This window comes from Palaemon carinicauda, chromosome 31, assembly GCF_036898095.1.
Source record: "Palaemon carinicauda isolate YSFRI2023 chromosome 31, ASM3689809v2, whole genome shotgun sequence".
NCBI lineage: Eukaryota > Metazoa > Arthropoda > Malacostraca > Decapoda > Palaemonidae > Palaemon > Palaemon carinicauda.
In genome coordinates, this window is record NC_090755.1 from 78,211,913 (window position 1) to 78,232,658 (window position 20,746).

A 20,746-nucleotide genomic window follows, 5' to 3' on the forward strand; every position below is an offset into this window, starting at 1 on the left:
GTGATTCTTGCACTACAGCAACTCCCTGAATTCAAAGCTTTGTCAGCTTAATGGAAAGCTCCTGGATATGATGGAACAATTGCTGAGATGATATTGGGTGAAAATGAAGTGACTGCCAGAATACTTACAAGATTATTTAGTAGAATGTAGTGTGAAGAGGCACTTCCTGATGAATGGGAAGTAGGAGTGTTGGTGAAAAGGGCAAAAAGGAGACCTGACTGAATGCAATGATTACAGAGGCATCACACTTCCGCCAGTTGTCAGGAAAATATATGGTATGCTTATTCTAAAGAGACTAGAGAAAAAGACTAATGAAAAGGTGAGAGATGAACAAGCAGGATTTAGAAAGGGTAGAAGTTGTAATGACTAAATTTTCATTTTGAGACATGTACATGTGTAGAATTTAGAAATCCAATTTAGATGGGAATTGTGGACTACAAAAAAAGCATTTGATTGTGCGCACTAGCCAAGTTTGTGGGGAGTACTGCGTTATTATAGCGTTCCTCGTATATATGTAATTAATGTTAGTGGAGTCCTATCAAATGAATTTCAAATGAACAGTCTAGATATTCTCTTCAGTCCAACTTTTATCTGTCATACTCATTATGTCCTGCCCACGTTCACTTCTTTTCCTTACTTGTTAGAATATCCTCTACGTTTGTTTGCTTACATATCCATGTTGCTCCTTTTCTGTCTATTAGTGTTAATTCATCTTTCTTCTTTCCATAGATCTTTGATTTATAAATTTAAATAGTTTATATTCTAATGCTTTGGTAAGGCTCAAATTTTCCTATAAGAATTTAATACTGGTAGGACCATCTGATTAAATACTTTTCTTTTTATAGAGTGGCATTTCACTTTTCATAATCTCATTCTGTTTACGAAAAGCTTTCCATCCCATGGTTATCCTTCTTTCAATTTCTGTCTCTCATCCTGGGGAATCATTTACTGTCTGTCCTAAGTACATATCTTCATTAAAAATCTATAGAGGTTCGTCCATAACCCTTCTTTGTTGTCTTTGCATTCTCATTGAACATTATCTTAGTTTTACTAACAATTATTTTCAGTCCTACATTTCTTCTTCCTCCCATAATTCACTAAATAGAACTTTGTCAACTCCAAATCTTAAGTTGCTATGGTATTCCCCATTAATGTTAATTACTATATATTCCAAATAAAAATTCTTTAAAACTTCTATGCACACTGTTAATAATTTGGGAATGACGGGGTCTCCCTGTCTAACTCCTTTCTCAATCAGAATTTTCTCCCTATCTTCGTGTAGTTTTGTGGCTGCTGCATTACCCATACGGATATCTTCAAGTGTTCTAACATAAGATTCATTTATTCCCTGCCTTTGAAGGGCTTTCATTAAGGCTGAAGTTTTGACAGAATCAAAAGCTTTCTCATAGCCTTTAAATGCATTACATAGTGTTTTTGCCATACTCAATTTTTCCATTATCTAGTTAATTACATAGATATGATCAGTTGTTGAATACCCACTTCTAAAACTTGCTTGCTCTCTTGGTTGCTAAAGTCTTACTGCCTTTCTTTTTCACCTAATATGATCTTTGTAAATATTTTATATATTGCTGAGAGTACATTTATTGGGAGGTGATTTTTCAGGCCTTTTGTGTTTCCCTTTATGTGAATTAATATGATATAATTTATTCTTGCAAACATTTTGTGTAAAGGTCTACAAGTTTTACTATTGTGAAATCTTTTTCATCTATTATTAAATCAATTATTATCCCATATATATATATATATATATAAATATATATATATATATATATATATATATATATTATATATATATATATATATATATATATATATATATATATATATATATATATATATATATATATATATATATATATATATATACACACACACACATTCTTTCCCACTGTTCTCTCAACATTAAAGGGGTTGGTTACCTGATGCACCCCCTAAAATGCCTTCTACTAAAGGCATTCTCTTCCATCAAATCTCTTCTCTCCCGATAAACCTTCTCCTTATCTTGCCATCTAATTCTTTGCCTCCCTCTCGATCTTCTTTCCCAGCCCCAACAGGTTTCTCCCAAGCCCTCCTCTCTCCCTCCCCAACACCATCTCAGTTGTGATACACTATTCACCTCTATAGGCTAATCTAAAGGACATCAATTTTTCTTATTCTATTATTTTGCAATCTTTCCACCACTAATATTCCCTTAAGATGTCTCAACTTTTCATCTTTGTTCATTTAAGCTTTGCTTCTGCTTTTCATCTTCAGAGTCCACATTTTCAATACATAGGGTAACACTGTTCTTATTACTGTGCTATAGATCTTAATTTTAGCTTGATTGGCTTTTTCTTATCACATACCTCTCCCGCTACCTCCCTAAATTTCCACCAGGGTGCTTGTATCTGAACTATTCTTAATTTCAGTCTTATATCATCTCTTCCCACTTACAGTAGATCCCAAGTAACTAAATTGTTCCATCTGTTTTATGACCAAGCCACTACTTTCATGTATGACTCTCCTGTCCCTTCATTTCTTACTGCTCACCATAAATTCAGTCTTATCCACATTTACCCTCAAACCACCCCTCTCCAAAGACTCGAGTCACTCTACAACCCTTCTATGTGAGTCTTCTTCATTTTCAGCAGTATTCACAAAATCATCTACATATAGCATCTCTCACAACTCTTCATTTCTGTGCTCTTCACTTAACACATCCATGACCATCCCAAATAAAAATCGGCTTAATGCAAACCCCCGGGTGTAATCCAACACTAACTTCAAGGTTTTTGTTTCCCTAACTGATGTAATTACTTGTCCTTGTTCTTTTGTACATGATCTTAACAATTCTATCCAACCTCTCAGGAACTTTTCTCTTCAAGCACCAAAACATCATTTCTCTCGTAGGTAGTAGGTTGGCCAAGGCTCCAGCCACCTGTTGAGATACTACCGCTAGAGTGTTATGGGGTCTTTTTGACTGGCCAGACAGTACTACATTGGATTCTTCTCTCTGGTTACGGTTCATTTTCCCTTTGCCTACACGCACACTGAATAGTCTGGCCTATTCTTTGCATATTCTCTTCTGTCATCATACACCTGACTACACAGATTACCAAATAATTCTTCTTCACTCAAAGGGTTACTGCACTGTAATTGTTCAGTGGCCACTTTCCTCTTGGTAAGGGTAATAGAGACTCTTTAGCTATGGTAAGCAGCTCTTCTAGGAGAAGGTCACTCCAAAATCAAACCATTGTTCTCTAGTCTTGGATAGTGCCATAACCTCTGTACCATGGTCTTCCACTGCCTTGGTTTAGAGTTCTCTTGCTTGAGGGTACACTCAAGCACACTCTTCTATTTTAATTCTCTTCCTATTGTTTTGTTAAAGTTTTTATAGTTTATATAGGATATATTTATTTTGTTGTTGTTATTCTTCCTGAAATATTTAATTTTCCTTTTTTCCTTTCCTCACTGAGCTATTCTCCCTGTTGGAGGCTCCTGGGCTTATAGCATCCTGCTTTTCCAACTAGGGTTGTAGCTTAGCAAGTAATAATAATAATAATAACAATACTATATCATAAGCTTTCTCTACATCTACAAAAGTACAAAGAGCAGGTTTCAGTCTAGCCTCTCTCCCTGTAGCTGCCTTATCATAAAAATATTATCCACAGTCCTTCTTCCCATAATGAATCCATACTGCTGTCTCCCAATCTTTATAACCTCTCTCTATCTCTCATCTAGTACCCTCTTAAATACATTCAAACTATGCTCTGTTAGCTTAATTTCCCTATAGTTATCACATTCCATGATGTCACCTTTCTGCTTGAATATAGATACCATTAGATTTTCCTTCCCGTCTTTAGACATTATTTCATCTTCTCATATTGCTCTTAATAAACTCCACATCAATTCTTCCCCTACAGTAACTACTATCTTGACCCTTTCAATCTGGAACTTGGATAGACTGGCATTTTACCATTTATCATTTTATTTAATGCACTGCTTCACTTATGTATTCTGTATCTCCATCAATGTAAATTTTCATCTGCAACCTTGATGACTCAAGTTACCCAAAAGTCTTTTCCTCAAGTTTGAAATCTGAAGATATGTTTTCTCTTTCCCTTTTTGCAAGTCTTTCATTCAATTGTTCTACCCTTCTTCCCATAATTATACCTATTTTCCTCTTGAATTGCTTTTCTCTTCTCTGTACCATTTCTCTGCACACTGCGCATGCCTTACTTTTGAGCTCCTAATTGCCTTTGAATTTCTTTTAAGTGTCCTGCACCTGTCTGTTCCACCACTACTTTTCTCCTTTCAACACACCATATCTGCTGGTTCTTTCCACTAATCCCTCTGTTTCCTTACCTGTTGCTGGAATATCCTCTATTTTAGTTTTCACGCATACCCATGTTGCTCATTTTGTGTTATTCCCATCATTATTCTTCTCATAGTTCTTTGAGTTGTAACTAACTTTTGTTCTATGTCTTTAGTAAGACTCTAAGTTTCTGATGTATAAGTTTATAAATAGTCGGGCCTATTTTTTCCACATTCTTCTCTTTCCTCATACACCTGACAATTGAGATTATCAAACAACTTCCCTGCACTCAAGCAGTTAACTACTACACTGTAATTGTTCAGTGGTAACTTTCCTCTTGGTAAGGGTAGAAGGTACTTTTTAGCTATGGTATGCAGCTCTTCTAGGACACTCCAAAATCAAACCATTGTTCTCTAGTCTTGAATGCCATAGCCTCTATCCCATGGCCTTCCACTGTCTTGGGGTAGAGTTTTCTTGGGGCACACTATTCTATCTTAATTCTCTTCCCCTTGTTTTTTTCAAGTTTTTATAGTTTATATTTGAAAAATTTAATCTAATACTACTGTTCATAAAGTATTCTATCTTAATTCATTACTTCTCTTATAGTTTATTCCCTATTTCTTTAATTTTCCCCATTGGAGCGCTTGGTCTCATAGCATTCTGTTTTTCCAATTAGTGTTGTAGCTTAGCTCATAATAATAATGATAATAAAATAATACTCTATGTGCTGGCTTAAGCCTTCATCTCTGCTTAATAATTTTGCTGGCCAAGTACTCTATCCCTCATTTTCTAGGGAATTTCAAATGTCATCAGCTACAATGGGCTAATAAGAAGACTAAAAATTAAGAAGAAAAAATAGTAGTCCCAGTAATGAATGAAATTTTCTTGTCAAGTACAGTTTGCTATATTATTTACATTAATATTTCCCATACAGTATTATTAAAGACATATCGCCAAAACAGAAATGTTGGGAATGTACTCTTTGTTGTGAGGTAATGAAAAGAAACTAAGTAGCATTGATGATCGGGCAAAATAAAATTTGAGGTGTGTGAAACTCAGAAGAAAACCAAATTCAATAAAAAGTAAATTGAAAATACAGTACAGTACTACAAAAATTGTAATATGGTAAATAGGATGTAGAGTTCGGCTCCTATAAATTCCAAAAACATTACATATCATAATGTTCTATGGTATATGTAAATCTCTGAATGGTTTCAGAATTTTAAAAACAAGAAAGGTGTGAAGTAGCAGTAGTGGTTCAACTATCCGTCAGACAAGGCAAGCTTCTATCATAAAAATGTGAGTTGCTGGCTTGATGTCTTGGAAATATTATCCACAAACACCTCAATTGTGCTATCTTGTGGGTAGTGGAAATAAGTACCAAAAATCATTGCTGATGGAGCATGCACCAATGAATTAGATTTATGAAAACAAAGCATGAACAGATGTAAAGAAGAAGGAAATAAAGCAAGTCCAGCTATGACACATAAGTGGGGCGCTGCAAAGACTCTTGTAATTCCTACATTGCACAGCATGATTCATGGCATTAGACAAGAAATAAATGACTCAGCAGGGAGAGTGCCAGACAGGGAATTTTCTCTCCGATATTCCTGAGTTAAAAGTGTACTCACTCCACGCCCATGGAAGGCCTATCATTATATTTGGTAGCCATTTTCAAGATTTGCTCTCTCGTGATTGATTTGCAACAAACAAGGTGCCTTGATCTTGTTTAGTTATGGTGAGACATGGAGGTGTGACCTAAGCATTCTCAAAATGGCAGAGAAAGGACAGTGTCAATGTATTTCCATTAGTTCTCATTTGTCAGGCTCATATCAGATTAATTAGTAAGGACGAATACAGGCAGTACTTTCCCCCTATATCTGAAAAGGAGGAAGCTCAGCCCATAAGCCCTTGAAGAGATGAAAGAAAGGTGGTTTTAACCATCTTAGAGTCAACAACTTTAATTACAACAGAGGAAAAGAGAAAGCAATTTCATATGAAGTCGAAACTTACGGAATCCAAGTTATGATTATTCTTTTATACTAGTTTCCTTTATGAAAAATTAAGTGCTAAAAGTAGATAGCCACTGGGATTGTAGGTTGAAGGGATACCTGCATTATACTATATTCTAATGTAGTTTGCTATTCACACAGTGAGTGCTTTAAAGCACTAAGGATTGTTTGATGATTTTACACAAATTAACTAAAGAAAAAATTAAGAGATCCACAAATGTTACAACACCTTGAAAATTTGAAACTTCCCAACAGTAAGGAAAGGAATCTGTTTCAACCTCATTACAATAACATTAAACTTCACAAGACTTTAGTTCCCTCTTATACGTTATTACAAAAGTATTAGAAATGCTAGTACTGTACAAGTCAAAGCAAGTAAAGTATAAAACAGCAATGGACACATTAACAGGATAATTTTGAGTTTTCTCTTGAGAAAAAGAGGTAAATATGATAAAAAAAGAGGAAAATTGGGATAAAAATTGCTGAAAATCAAGTGAAATTAAGATCAGCAGCTCAAATCTCTTCAAAATACCTACATTATCTGTCTTTATGACATACCTTATAAATCCATGTTTCAGGACTCCCTTTTAATTTCATTTTGTAATTTTCAGTTTGACTGTGATAAGTTGAAGTAGTGATCTACATCTATAAACCACACTTATGTGCGTTAATCATATTACCAGAATCTCAGTGGAGCCATTCTAGAGATTTCATAAGATTTAGTACACAGCAGTCTTATGTGTATTCTGAGGACAAAATTTTTCCCACAACTGCTATTGGTTTCATGTTATTTGTAGATTAAATATAAATATATTATATACTGTCAGTCCTGTGAGAAAGGTTTATATTTCCAAGTACTAAATGATAATGTTAAGAGTAATTCACTGCAATGATATCAGGTGTAGTATGTAAATATAGGTGTCACTGTAGTCTAGACAAGAGTTTCTAGTGGTTTCTTGAAATTAATTACATCTCCTATTGTACTCAATACATACCAGTTTGCCCCAGATTTGTAAACATTTTAAGAATCACCTGTAACTTTCTTGATTTCTAAAGAAACTTCTCTCAGTTAAGTATATTAAGAACTCCAGGCATTTTACATGAGACTTACATATATCATAGCTGAATTAACATCACTGTATTGTTGTGAAGACTGCTATTTATAGTCAATGATAATGTGGAGACATTTTTTCATGTTTTGATTTATTTTCATGCCATTTTTGGATCACTGCTGATCTAAAAAAATCGGAAATCTTGGAAGAACTGATAACATTTGAATTGTGTTGCTGATTTTCATCACTGACATTATATTATTTGTTCTGGAAACTCGTTCAATTTCGTTGTTGGATTTTGTCATCATCATGACGTCATCCGAGCTCGAATCATAGAGACATTAAAACTCTGGCCTGTATCATTATATAAATTTAGGTAAATCATTATCAATAGGTGAATTATAAATACTTTTGTTAAAACTTGTAAAAAATGTAAATATAATTTTATCAATTTTAAAATATACAGGTAATGATTGCTATATGTCTTAATTTTTTTCACTGTCACTGTTTGGCTATTTTCTATTCTAAAATTTAAAAAACATTTGAGAGTTTATATCATCTAAATCTTGATAGAGCTCACCATAACACGGGGTAAAGTAAGCAGTGCGATCATGGGGTCAATGATCGTATCAAGCACAGTATACCAACTGCAACTGCTCTGCCTTCCTGAAGGACACCCAACAGTAATGGATTTAGGGCCCAGCACTACAGCTGGGGAGGCCATTTGACAAGGCAGTGCAATTATGGGAAAAACCTGCTGTTGCACCATGGAATAAAAGTTAAAAAGGTCGGACAACAAGGGGGTCAAAAGAAATCTGGAATGAGGGGAAAGCAAAAAGGCTAGAAAGAGAGTACAGCTAAGGGCCAAAGGAATGTTCCAGAGACCTCAAGTCATCCCTACAGTGAGCAGCGAGATGTGCACTGATGGCTCTTACAACAAACTCAACCCCCAAAACAGAATCTCTTAAAAGGGAACCCCAATATTCAAAGAGGGACTCACATTTATGCCCACATGATTATTTTTAGCATACTAAAGAGGAATTTGTGGGCTTTACCATTGATGAAATTCTATTTCATTTTGCTATTTCTTTTCAAAAGTTGTCAAAATTTATTATTAATTATAAGAGGAGAAATGGCTCAACTTAAAAATATGGACATTTTACCTTTATTCATATAAAATCTTTTATTCTAAAATAATATATATTCTATGACCCTACTACAGTACATTTAAAAATGAAAGGTATTTATGCTATCACAAAATACTAATACGAGACATAAATAAACTACAGTATAGTATCACAAAAGACTACATTTGAACTATTGAAATAAACTAACTTTTAAATTGACAGAAATTACAGAGGTATATTTGCATGCTTCTTCCACGGATTACTCAATTTTTTTGTAGCCAGCTTGTCTAGATCTTGACAAATTCTTCGCCTGGTTACTCGAGGCTCGATTATATCATCGACAAAACCTGAAATTAAAAATGTGCAAAATCAGAAACAATTTTCAGTTTCTATGGATGTAATAATATAACTAATGAAAATTTATTGCCATCCTAGGCATTGACCCATTTTTTACCTACCATTATAAACAAGAAAAGAACTGAGAATTTATTGCCATCCTAGGCATTGAAAAATCTTTTACCTACCATTATAAACAAGAAAAGAACTGAGAATCTATTGCCATCCTAGGCAATGACTCATCATTTATCTGCCATTATGAACAAGGAAAGAACTGAGGATTTATTGCCATCCTAGGCATTGACACATTATTTACCTGGCATTATAAACTAGAAAAAACTGAGAATTTATTGCCATCCTAGACAATGACACATCATTTACCTACCATTATACACAAGAAAAAACAGAATTTATTGCCATCCTAGACAATGACACATCATTTACCTACCATTATAAGCAAGAAAAAACTGAAGTCTAAATCCCCTCATTTTCTATGGGATACTCCTTACGTTGAGCCTTGCAGAATGCACCATAAACTACTGAAAACTGTATACACTCTATGTACAGTAGATAAAGTGTATGATTAATAACTTTACAACAAAAATTATCTACTAGTTAATAAAAATTGGGGGAAGAGGTACAAAAAAAGCTCAAGTAAATGTCTAGAATTTTTGGAGAAGTGCTATGTCTTTTGAATGGCCCTTCCTTACAAGATTATCAAACATGGGTGGTTAAGAACCATCACTGACAGGACACAAGAGGAGCGCAAGTCTTGTTGATATAATATTACAGTAGCTTAGTTATAGTGCTTAAAAGTTTGAAGAAGTCAAAACAAAAATTAATTATTCGTAGAATTAACCACACCACTTTTAATTTACTGAATTAAAGATAAAAAGAATGAATAGGTAATTATTACTCAAATTGTCTGTGCCTACTATACATAAAGCAATCATTATGCCCCGTTATCTACTAGATCCCTTCTTTATTGCCAATGTAAGCCAGGGGTCCATAAAAATACAAAATAAAAAAAGAAAATTTTGATCAGGAACCAAGTCTAAGCAAGAACTCTGATAGCCTAAAAGAGTTTGTTCGAGCTACCTGATTTCAAAACATGTTAGCGTAAATTTAAACAAATCTAATTAACACCCTTTTTAATGCTCTTCATAAAACAACTCAATTCACTTTTTTACATTCCTTTCAATTAATTTCCTATCAAGAACCAAGCAGCAAGGACTAGCCTGGTCTTCCTATAAACATTCACTATTGTAGGTTCATGAATGTGTCAAATTTTCATGTTTAAAATAGCTGTAACAGGAAAGACTTTCTAACCTCTAATCATAGATTAGCTAAGCCTATACAGTACCCTGTACTATCAAGTACTCTTTAGATATTCACTAATTTCAGATGAATTCTTATTGACTGATGACAATATAATATGTCTTTAAGGGCTATGTAAAGTATAAATAAGGTGGGTACTAACTCAAATATTAGCCTACCTCTCACAGCTGCTGGGAATGGGTTGCCAAACTTCTCCATGTATTCTGCTTCATACTTTGATACATTATCTTTACCACGATATAGTATAGACACTGCACCTTTTGCTCCCATTACTGCTACCTGGAAAACATCTTTTGATAAATAAGAATAAAATGGAGATAAAGACAAATTTTAGATCTATATGAAACAACAGTGATTTACATTACCCACTAGTTATGAAAATAATAAAAAGTTCAAGTACCAACATAAGCAAGGGTAGAAAGTTTGAAAACACAAACACCTACTGATTAGTGTATTTACAATTTATCAACACTGGTTTCTCAAGAAAGTAGAATAATACCTCTGCAGTGGGCCAAGTGTAGTTTACGTCTCCTCTCAAGTGCTTAGAAGACATGACATCATAGGCACCCCCATAAGCCTGCAAATACAGTATATGGTGACGGACATCCAATTTAATATATCTTATAGGTAAAAAAAAATTCTTATAAACTACCTCAAAACCTATATCATAAACCAATCATTATTCACAAAGTCTATTTCCCTCAATTTGAACAGTAACACTATATCCACAGTCCAAAAATAGTCATATAAAAAAACTAGCTAAGAGCTGTCCTCCTATTAAGCAGTGGTACCTCACACTCGCCAACATCACTTTTTTTATCAAGACACATTCCAAGTACTAATGTCCTTACTTTTTAGTAAAAACCAAACTTTAATATTCTCAGGTCCTACTAGTGTCATTGGTCTCCCGACATTCCTTCAGTTTGATAGAAAGATTTGATAGAATTTCAACATCATTACTACTCATTAAGTTTACCTTCATCCCAGTTGCAAATGATAACAATACTCTTGGGATACATCGGGAGGTGCAGTCCCTGATTTGTCACAAGTTTACAGAATGCTCAAGTCTTGTATGTCACAGAAGTAAATCCTTCCTATGGATGATAAAAATATTCAAGCTTCCTCTTTCCCAATACCTTGATCTTTTAACCAGTCCAAAAATTTTCTAGTTATTCATTAAAAAGCCATATTGCCTAACTCTTGAGCTTTAAAGGTTATCATCATTCATATTTGTTATCTTATCCTAGGGTTATCTCTTCTCTAGAACAACTTTTCTCTTGTCAGTTAGTGGTGATAGTTCTCCTACATCCCCACATAATCACATAATGATCACACATCACATATACCCAGGCACTTAATGGTAATGGCATAAATTATCTTCCAAAAATTCAGTTCCAAAAGTCTACGGCATAAATGTATCTTTTGTGAAGTACAGGACCAATTCTAGAAACGGTGTAGGCTATGCTCCATTGGGACAACTGAAGACAGCAATGTAAGTAGTAGGTAGTAGGTTGGCCAGAGCATCAGCCACCAATTGAGATACTACTGCTAGAGAGTTATGGGGTCCTTTGACTGGCCAGACAGTACTACATTGGATCTTTCTCTCTGGTTACAGTTCATTTTCCCTTTGCCTACATATACAACGAATAGTCTGGCCTATTCTTTACATATTCTCCTCTGTCCTCATACACCGGACACACTGAGATTACCAAAAAATTCTTCTTCTCTCAAGGGGTTAACTACTGCACTTTAATTGGTCAGTAGCTACTTTCCTCTGGGTAAGGGTAGAAGAGAGACTTTAGCTATGGTAAGCAGCTCTTCTAGGAGAAGGACACTCCAAAATCAAACTATTGTTCTCTAGTCTTGGGTAGTGCCATAGTCTCTGTACCATGGTCTTCCACTGTCTTGAATTAGAGTTCTCTTGCTTGAGGGTACACTCGGGCACACTATTCTATCTTATTTCTCTTCCTCGTGTTTTGTTAAAGTTTCCACTGGGTTACTTTCCCTGTTGGAGACCATTGGATCATAGCATGTCCTGCTTTTCCAACTAGGGTTGTAGCTTAGCAAGTAATAATAATAATAATAATAATAATAATAATAATAATAATAATAATAATAATAATAATAGTCATTTCCGGTCGTCATTCCTCCTAATGCACGGTTAGCTACTTGCAAGGAAAGGAAGCAGTCATGTTCAGTTCAATGATTAGCAGAGGTACTGGGACCCACTCCACTCTGGCATTCCTTCTCGCACACAATGCTCCCTCTGAAGTGCGCTCCCTCCTAATGGGAGAAGGGTCTAAGTGCGTTGAGGAAGGGAGTGGTGGCTTTCTCTATCCAGCTCTCTGACCCGCTGTTTAGCACTATTCCTGGGAGAGTGCAAGGGTAGCCTACCCTGGCGTGCTATCCTTGCCAAGATGACCCATCGGGAATGGCTGGGATGAGTACACATGCTGACTCTGCTCCTGGGGAGGAAAATACCTTGGCACTATTCCTTTTGTGCATTACGTCTTTAAAGGAGCGAGGAAAATCGTGCTGCCAATCTGGTTCGTCTGAGAAACTTAGGTCGTAATCATCTTCCTCTCCCAACTCAGACTGTATCCGTTTTCCTCTTCTTCACAAAAGACAAGGCCTTCCTTGTGCCCTTTCTAGGAGACCTAGCCCTGAGAATGTCCAAGTGAGAACCCAAAGAGGAAGAAAGTTCTAGTCTCTTGTTCAGATGCCTCAATGAGGTCCATAAACAGCTTTGATATAGGGGAGCCTTTGAGGGCCAACGAGGACAGCCTTACCTTGAGCACCTCTTCACTCATCACAAACATGGAAAGGATCACCAGAGATCAAAGAGGGGCCCCAGCAACTGACGGAGACCCATGGGCTAACTTATGTACCCGACATTCTGGTGTGTAGGGGCCAGCATCCTTACACAATCCTTCTACTGATGCTGTGGAGGGGAGGGAGATAAATGCATGTTAGAAGAGCCTAGAGACGAAGGGATGGGTAAGGCAGTCTCTACTGCTGTGTTTCGTCATGACCAGAGCACTTCCTAATCCCACATACTAGTTGCTCCATTGGACCAGCCACTTGAGGTAGCCAATCGACTGACTCGGGAAAGTAACCATCTCGGAAAGGTTCACCTCTCTCTGGGGAGGAATCATACTGTTTGTCTTCCTCCTCTGCAGCCACCATACCTGACTGGTATCTAGGAGGGTTGTAAGTTATAAATCTTTCACATTTAGCCATAAAAATAAAAGGTCCTCAGAGAGAAACATTGCTCTTTGCTGTAGTTAGTACTTGCAAGAAAAAAGAAAACGGATTTATACATTTTGCAAGTCATTCTTTGTCGAGTTTACGTCATGTGTCTTATGACGTCACATTTCTGGTGGAAGGGGACCGGGCAAACCGAATTATATCCTTTCATCATGTTACCGAGTAATCTTATTACAGTATTCCCATCATCGAAAAATCGAGTAACGATATCAAGTGTTTTAGTGGTTACGAGAATAGTACTACTTACTGTAAATTTAAGAAAAAATAGTCTGATGACGTCATATTCTTGGGGAAGGCGAATGGCAAATCAAGTGATTTCCTTTTGATATGTTACAAATATTCCCATAATCAAAACATTGACTAATGATACAAAGAATTTCTGATAATGTTCAAAGAAATGTGAAGATTTAACAGGGAATTAAAAATCAAAATACGAAGACGAAGAGAGAGAGAGAGAGAGAGAGAGAGAGAGAGAGAGAGAGAGAGAGAGAGAGAGAGAGAGAGAGAATATATGATAACTAATGCTTATCAAATATTTATTATGAAGATATTTCGAATAAGAAAATTACATAAACAACGCTATGTGCACATAATCACAGTACAGTAGCGTGACCTTGAGATCAGCTGATGGCCTACCAAAAGTAAAACCAAAGTAATTGTTGAATGTTGAAATGCTCCTGAAGTTGAAAAATAGCATACAAACATGCTTTAATAACCCCAATTAAACACAGTAATTTCTAGTGAAATATAAAGGCTTAATATTAAACTAGAATTTAAATACTGTATGAAGCTTTAAAAATGAACTAGCCGTACAAACATACATACAGAAAAAGAGAGAGAACATATTTGTATGGTTAATAATGATGGCTATAAAGTAAGTACAGTATACGAAAACTATGATATCACGTACGTAACGTAGGTGCTGATTTAATATTCATCATGAATATATTAAAATAAATCAAGAAATTATATAAATACGCCATTTGTATGTGCCCATTATCTCGATACGTAGCAGGACCTTCAGATCAACAGCACAGCTGATCACACCCAAAGGTAAACAAAAAGGTTGGTAATTGTGACTGCAAAAATGTTTCCAAAATTGAAAAATAGAATACAATTAGGATTTATTAGAGCATACGATATACTATGACTTGGATGATAACTCTCTCAGGATTACCACCTATCTCCAATATTATTAGATCGCAGAGACTTCGATATGCAGGACATATTGTTAGAATGAAGGAGAGAAGGCTGACTAGAAGAGTTATGTTAGGTAAACCCATAGGTACCAGACCAAGAGGAAAGCCTAGAAAGAGATGGATGGATAACTTAACTGAAGATTTGGACATCCTGGAAATAGACCTCAATGAGTGGATGGAGCTTGCGGAGGATAAGGCTCTCTGGAGACGAACGGTCAAAGCGGCAATGGATCAACATGGTCTGAGGCCCCCGCAGTAAGAGTAAGTAAGTAAGTAAGTATGACTTGGATGATTCCCGAATCATAACGCAGCTTAATAAATCTACGGAATCTTCACTTTTTTAGTTCGACATACATCAAAATCGACTTAGGACGCACCTCTCGGTCCCTATCTAAGGTCATAGGTCGGCGACTACCTGTACTCCAAATTCGGAAAATACAAATTATATTTTAAAATTAGTATTTTTAAAAATTATTCTAATTAATTTCTTATACTCATCTAGCAACCTAATTTTCTCACGATACCTTATCTTTGTTTCTGTAGGAATAGCGGCCTGTACGTAGTGGGGCAGGCATGATATTGTAATTTAGAGCTACAGGAAAAAAAATTGTCGTTTTGAATACTATGTTGTTGAAATTACGAATGGCAAGATTTCTCTTATGGTCAAGGTTGTGAAACAAGGATTCTGAGTGATGGACCAGGTGCGATAAGTCTAAAAAAACATTTCTTAAGCACTCTTAAGCAAGTTCATCTTTATATGTCATGCTGTACTCCAAATGGAAATCTTAACAGGTGTGCTGTAGGCTGCAAGTGTGAGAAATGACATTTACATTTGGTTTTCTAGTGCATGTGATATAGAAAGCCTTAGTGTGGTACTACATCTAGAACAATATGGACCACTTTATAAATCTTCAGTCATAGATTGATTGAAGATTGTGTATATATTCACCATAAAGAAACCTATAGGCCAGTTTGTGCTTTTATCGGCAAAGTAGTACTCTAAACTTAACTGTGGTGTTTTGTATTGTGTGATTGTAGATCATTGTACCCAGTCATGAACTTCTTATTTTTAAGGATTGTGATGATGGGTAGGTATGAGGAGAGGTGAGAACATTAATGAATAGAAAATGAGAAATTTACTGTTATTACCTAGATATGAGTCTTTCTTAATGATGAAATTTCTGCATTGATGAAGTGTCTGAAGTTATCAACAATGCAATAGTGAAGGCACTCTGGTATCATTTTTGTTCTGATAAGGGTCTTGTGTGCCCCTTTAGAATTTATAAATTACTTTTGTCTATGGGTTAGTTACCTTTTATTTTCTTTTGATTCTATCTTTAGTTTTATTTACTTCGTAGTAAGAAAAAAATATTTTTGGTATACTAAAATACTTTTTTTTTCCTACCACAATCTGACCTGTCCCTCACTCAGCTTCTTTGTTTTTATCCAGTAAAATGTGATTTTTGGAAAATAAGTAAATAAGATCTTGCCTGAAATTCAGATGATGTTGGAGTCCCCTTGCTCAGAACCATATTAAGGGGTGGTGCCTAATGCTCATATAGCATTGATTTTTCTGGGGCCATTCTACTTAAATGTAGTGCAGCGAGAGTGGGGTTGGCATCTCGTACAGTCAGTCTGCGTGTTACATCTGACCGCATTCTGTTAACCACTAGAGCGCTCAGGAAGCAGCATATTTGTCGGTATACAATGAGTTCAAGTCTCGACATCTTGCTTAAGCGGAGACATACTGCTTGTGCAGGCGAGGGCATGTGCCTCTCAAAAGACTTGAGAGCTAGCATTCTTATCATAACTGGAAAGGCTACTACATCTCTTGTGTGAAGGAGAACTTGTTCCTTCCAATACGGAGTCGACCATAGACCCAATAGGGAGTACTGTAGTACAAAAAGTGAGGTGCGACTCAAGGGCACAATGTTAACCAGCCGCTCGAGTTCAGACTGAAGGTCAAAGTCAAGAGATGTCATCTCAATCCCCTTTGCGAGATTAAATGCTTGGGCTAGCCTCTCTTTGGATGGGGTACCTTTTAGTCCTACGCAAGCACAAAAGCATAGCATAGCAACATAAACTGTAAAAAAAATTAATATTTGGGGGCTCCTCCAGAGAGAGAGGGTCACTTGAAAGAAAACAAGCAAGTCTCCCGGCCTCAACACTTGTCCTAAGTGTTAAATTGCCATTTTTCTTCCCTATACTGCTTCCGAAAGACCGACGGTGAAGGGTCAGACGGCAGAATATTGGGGGTTAAAAATAACACATCTAGTCGCTTTCTTCGACCTCGAGGATGAGGCTGAGGGAGAAGAATCATTCCTTGAAAGGGGAATCAAAGCTGCACATGTCCCCTGTATGAGGGGCATAAAGTATGAGGATCCACCCCTCTGCCAATCATGAAAGTACCAACACTCCCAGGGAGGTCAGAATGTCCAACTTTGGCATCAGGCAAATACATTTACTCTTCATAAAGGAAAGTCAGTATAGCCATGTGTGTATAGAGCACCGATAGCATTTCAGTGTTAGTCGGCTGCCAGAATCAAGTGATTGTACAGTGTACTGGCAAGGGGGCGGGTCCCACCACCGGCCAGTGACTATCGGCCAAAGCCAACACCTCGTTAAAAGTTAAATGGCCAAGTTACAGCTACTATATAATCAATCGCCTAATTAGGGGACAAAGGTTTATATTCATGTAGAAACAAAACACAGTTGAAAAACGAAAAGGTTGGCTTTGGTCGTGGGTGTGGCTCAACTGGCTTAGGCCACGGCTGGGAAAAGAATGGGGAATCAGTCCAAGTGGGAGAACGAGGTAACCCTCTCTTACACTCCCATTGATAACCTCTCATACAGGATAATTTTTGTTTACCTAGCCAGATAAGCGATGCTGAGAATATTCCCTTTTCAAAAGGATGAAGGTTTGAATGCATGTCGGAACAAATACAATGGTGTAGCCCTGAATCCTCTTACGTAAGTACTTTCCTTTTCATTCTGGAAAAAATTTTTGAGCTGCATCACCAAAAAGTAAGTTGCACTATGTAGATCCACATTCAGAATTATCAAATCCGTGAAATAATAAGGTCTACCAAGTTTAGGAAGCAACTAATCTTTGTCTAATTACTGTATTATAATCTTCTATTTCTACTACCGAGAGCTTATGCAAATTATTTAAAATTTTCAATTAGGGAAATATTGAAAACTTCATCAAATTTGAATACCTAACAAGATTACAAATCAATGACATGAACTACTTCTCTATATAAATAACAGCCAAGGTTTGAGAGGAAAATTTATATTTATTTTCATATCATCAGAGCTTACCTTTCTTGTAATAATGGTGATCTTGGGGACAGTAGCTTCAGCAAAAGCATAAAGCAGCTTGGCTCCATGACGAATAATGCCACCATACTCTTGCGCAGTACCAGGAAGAAAACCAGGGACATCGACAAAAGTTACTAACGGGATGTTGAAGCAATCGCAAAATCTTACAAATCTTGCACCCTTCACAGATGAGTTGATGTCCAAGCAACCTAGTAAATGAACATTGAAATATAAAAAAAAAAAAAAAATTAATACATTTCTATTTTTCCTAACAAAACAAACCTGAGACATTTAATAGGAGAATTACTTCAATGAAGCTGGAAACAGCTGTTAAGCTTATAACGAAGTAAATACCGCTGGCTGCTAGGAAAGGACCAACCCCCCCCCCCCCCCCCCCAACTCACCAGATAGCATAACCTTCACACTCACACTAACCTTAGCCTAGAACTTGCAAGGTTAAACCTACTGGATTGGAAAAAAAAAACCTCTCTGCCGGCACACATGCAGAGAGAGAGAGAGAGAGAGAGAGAGAGAGAGAGAGAGAGAATCCTCCATCTATATCCAAATTGCCTTAGTGTAGGAACTAGTTTGGTGGTCCTAGCTTGTACTACTTCCAGTCTATCTATATCGTTCTGAATACTTGGAGCCCAGAAATGGACTCCGTAATCTAGACGGGGTCTTATTAATGATATATACAGTGGTAATACAGTGTCTTTGTTCATGTACTTGAATTGTCTCTTTATGTAACCTATTAGTTTTTGTGCTTTCTTTTCAGCTTTCATGCTCTGTTTGGTGAACTTCGAATCCTTGCTGATAATAATACGGAGACCTTCCTCCTGGTCCACACTTTCTATTTCATTACCTAGCAGTAAGTAAAGTCCATGACTTTCCATTTCCAACAGTTGAGAGGCATTTGCCATTTTCTGAACCATTCTCCTAGCTTCATTAGATCCTCTCTTATGACTTTTATATCTTCTAAGTTCACAGCATTTGTGGCTAGTTTAGTATCGTCGGCAAATTTGGCTATTCTACTAGTTAATCCCAAATCTATGTCATTGATGTAGATCAGAAATAGCAATGGGCCAACTACGGATCCATGGAGTACTTCGCTTGTAACAGCTTCCACTCTCTGAAGCTTCTCCATTAATTACAACTCTCTATTTTCTGTTTTTTAGCCAAGATTCGAACAATCCAGCTGACTCGTCAATGATGCCCAGTGCTCTAATATGACCGTTAATTTTCTATGAGGAACCTTGTCAAAAGCCTTTTGAAAGTCTAGGTATATGATGTCTATTGCCATACTTTTGTCATAAATGCTAATCATGTGGAAAAATTTAAGCAGATTTATCACACATGATCTCTTTAGTCTAAAACCATGCTGGCTGTCTATCAGAAGATTGTTTTTCTCTATGAGAGAGAGAGAGAGAGAGAGAGAGAGAGAGAGAGAGAGAGATAAATTGTTTGTAACAAGAAAGTGTGCTGTTATAATTGAAGGTTTGTTGTTTTAAATTTCATTTTGTTATATAAGTTAAGGGGTAGTGAAGGCTTGAGCAATTGATTTTTTTTCATTCTTGCAGTAGCAGGGAGGATCTGAGCAAAAGAAGGACTAGAGAATAAACAAACTCTTTGTCCCGACCAGTAGCGCCTGTAGTAATTTCCTTGTGAAAATTACTACTTGAGGCAAAAGCCTTGGCCCTTGGACCTCTCACCTCAACACTTCCTCTAGGGAAAGGTTTCGGTACAATGCTACCCCTCCCCCAAAATCCTGCCGAGGTGCCTGGAAGGTCTCAAGAGAATCTTCAGGTCAATAATCCTGTACATCAGCGATCTCTTTTTCCTGGTGGCAGGAAGCTCCTCAGAGGGGAGGAACAAGGTGAAGAGGAGCACCAACACTTCTCTTTCACCTCGGTCGAGGAATCCTCAGCCAACAGGACCTAAGCAGCAAGGTTCATCAACAATATCCAGGGACATGCCACATGCTTAAGGGCACGACTACCCCACTCTCCACTGGAGGCTGGCTGGGAGCACCAGCAGGGCAGAAACTTCTGCAATCTAGCTCCACCTAAGACCTCCAGAAGATTTGCCACTGCCAGGGTGATAGGACAGCAACATCTGTTGACTCTGGAACTCTGGTAGGTTGCACAGAAATTGTAACTGAATTAGAGTTATAAGGGAACACTGCAATTCCATCGTAAAATCCCTCGGACATGACTGCAAGATTAAAAGAAAAAGCATAACATTAAAACAGCCAGAAGAGAACACCGAATAGTATTTCAGTAATCTTCAGCAGCCGGAATCAAAGGAAAGATTATGCTACCTGGTGAGTGGCCAGCGCTTCCCTGCTCCCTGGCAGCCAACTGTGTTTACCTTGTTAAAAGCTTAACGGCTGGTTCCAGATTCCCTAAAGTCATACTCATACAAAAAGTTGAAGGTTAGCATTACGCGTACTAACAAATTGGTTTACAGTACTGTAGAACTCATTCAAGGATATTTTTCTAAAATTTTGAAATAATCTTTCAACACCCAAACCTACCCATTATTTTCACTGTCTAAAAGTGTGATTTTTTTTTCTTTTTTAAACCTACATGAATGCTTTATTTTCAACATGCTGACATCAGTATCTCTTCATAGCTTATATATGATAGATCTGTTTTAACAGTTACTAATCTTAAGAAATTTCATATTCATTATTCATTACTTATCAAAGTTCTTATGTAGTTTATTTCCTTATTTCCTTTCCTCACTAGGTTATTTTTCCCTATTAGAGCCCTTGGGCTTA

At 36.7% G+C, this 20,746-nt stretch overlaps 1 protein-coding gene across 1 annotated transcript in view; it reads right to left on the reverse strand.

The window, feature by feature from the left end:
* Window positions 1–8,532: 8,532 nt before the first annotated feature.
* The window catches only part of LOC137624554 (propionyl-CoA carboxylase beta chain, mitochondrial-like), a 60,452-nt gene continuing 48,238 nt past the window's right edge, over window positions 8,533–20,746 (reverse strand). The window contains exons 7-10 of the mRNA XM_068355455.1: window positions 17,968–18,176; window positions 10,680–10,757; window positions 10,339–10,459; window positions 8,533–8,853 (exon numbers count right to left, since the gene is read on the reverse strand). Of these exons, the coding sequence (XP_068211556.1) occupies window positions 8,732–8,853; window positions 10,339–10,459; window positions 10,680–10,757; window positions 17,968–18,176 (530 nt within the window). The 3' untranslated portion in view covers window positions 8,533–8,731. The remainder of the gene's footprint in view (window positions 8,854–10,338; window positions 10,460–10,679; window positions 10,758–17,967; window positions 18,177–20,746) is intronic.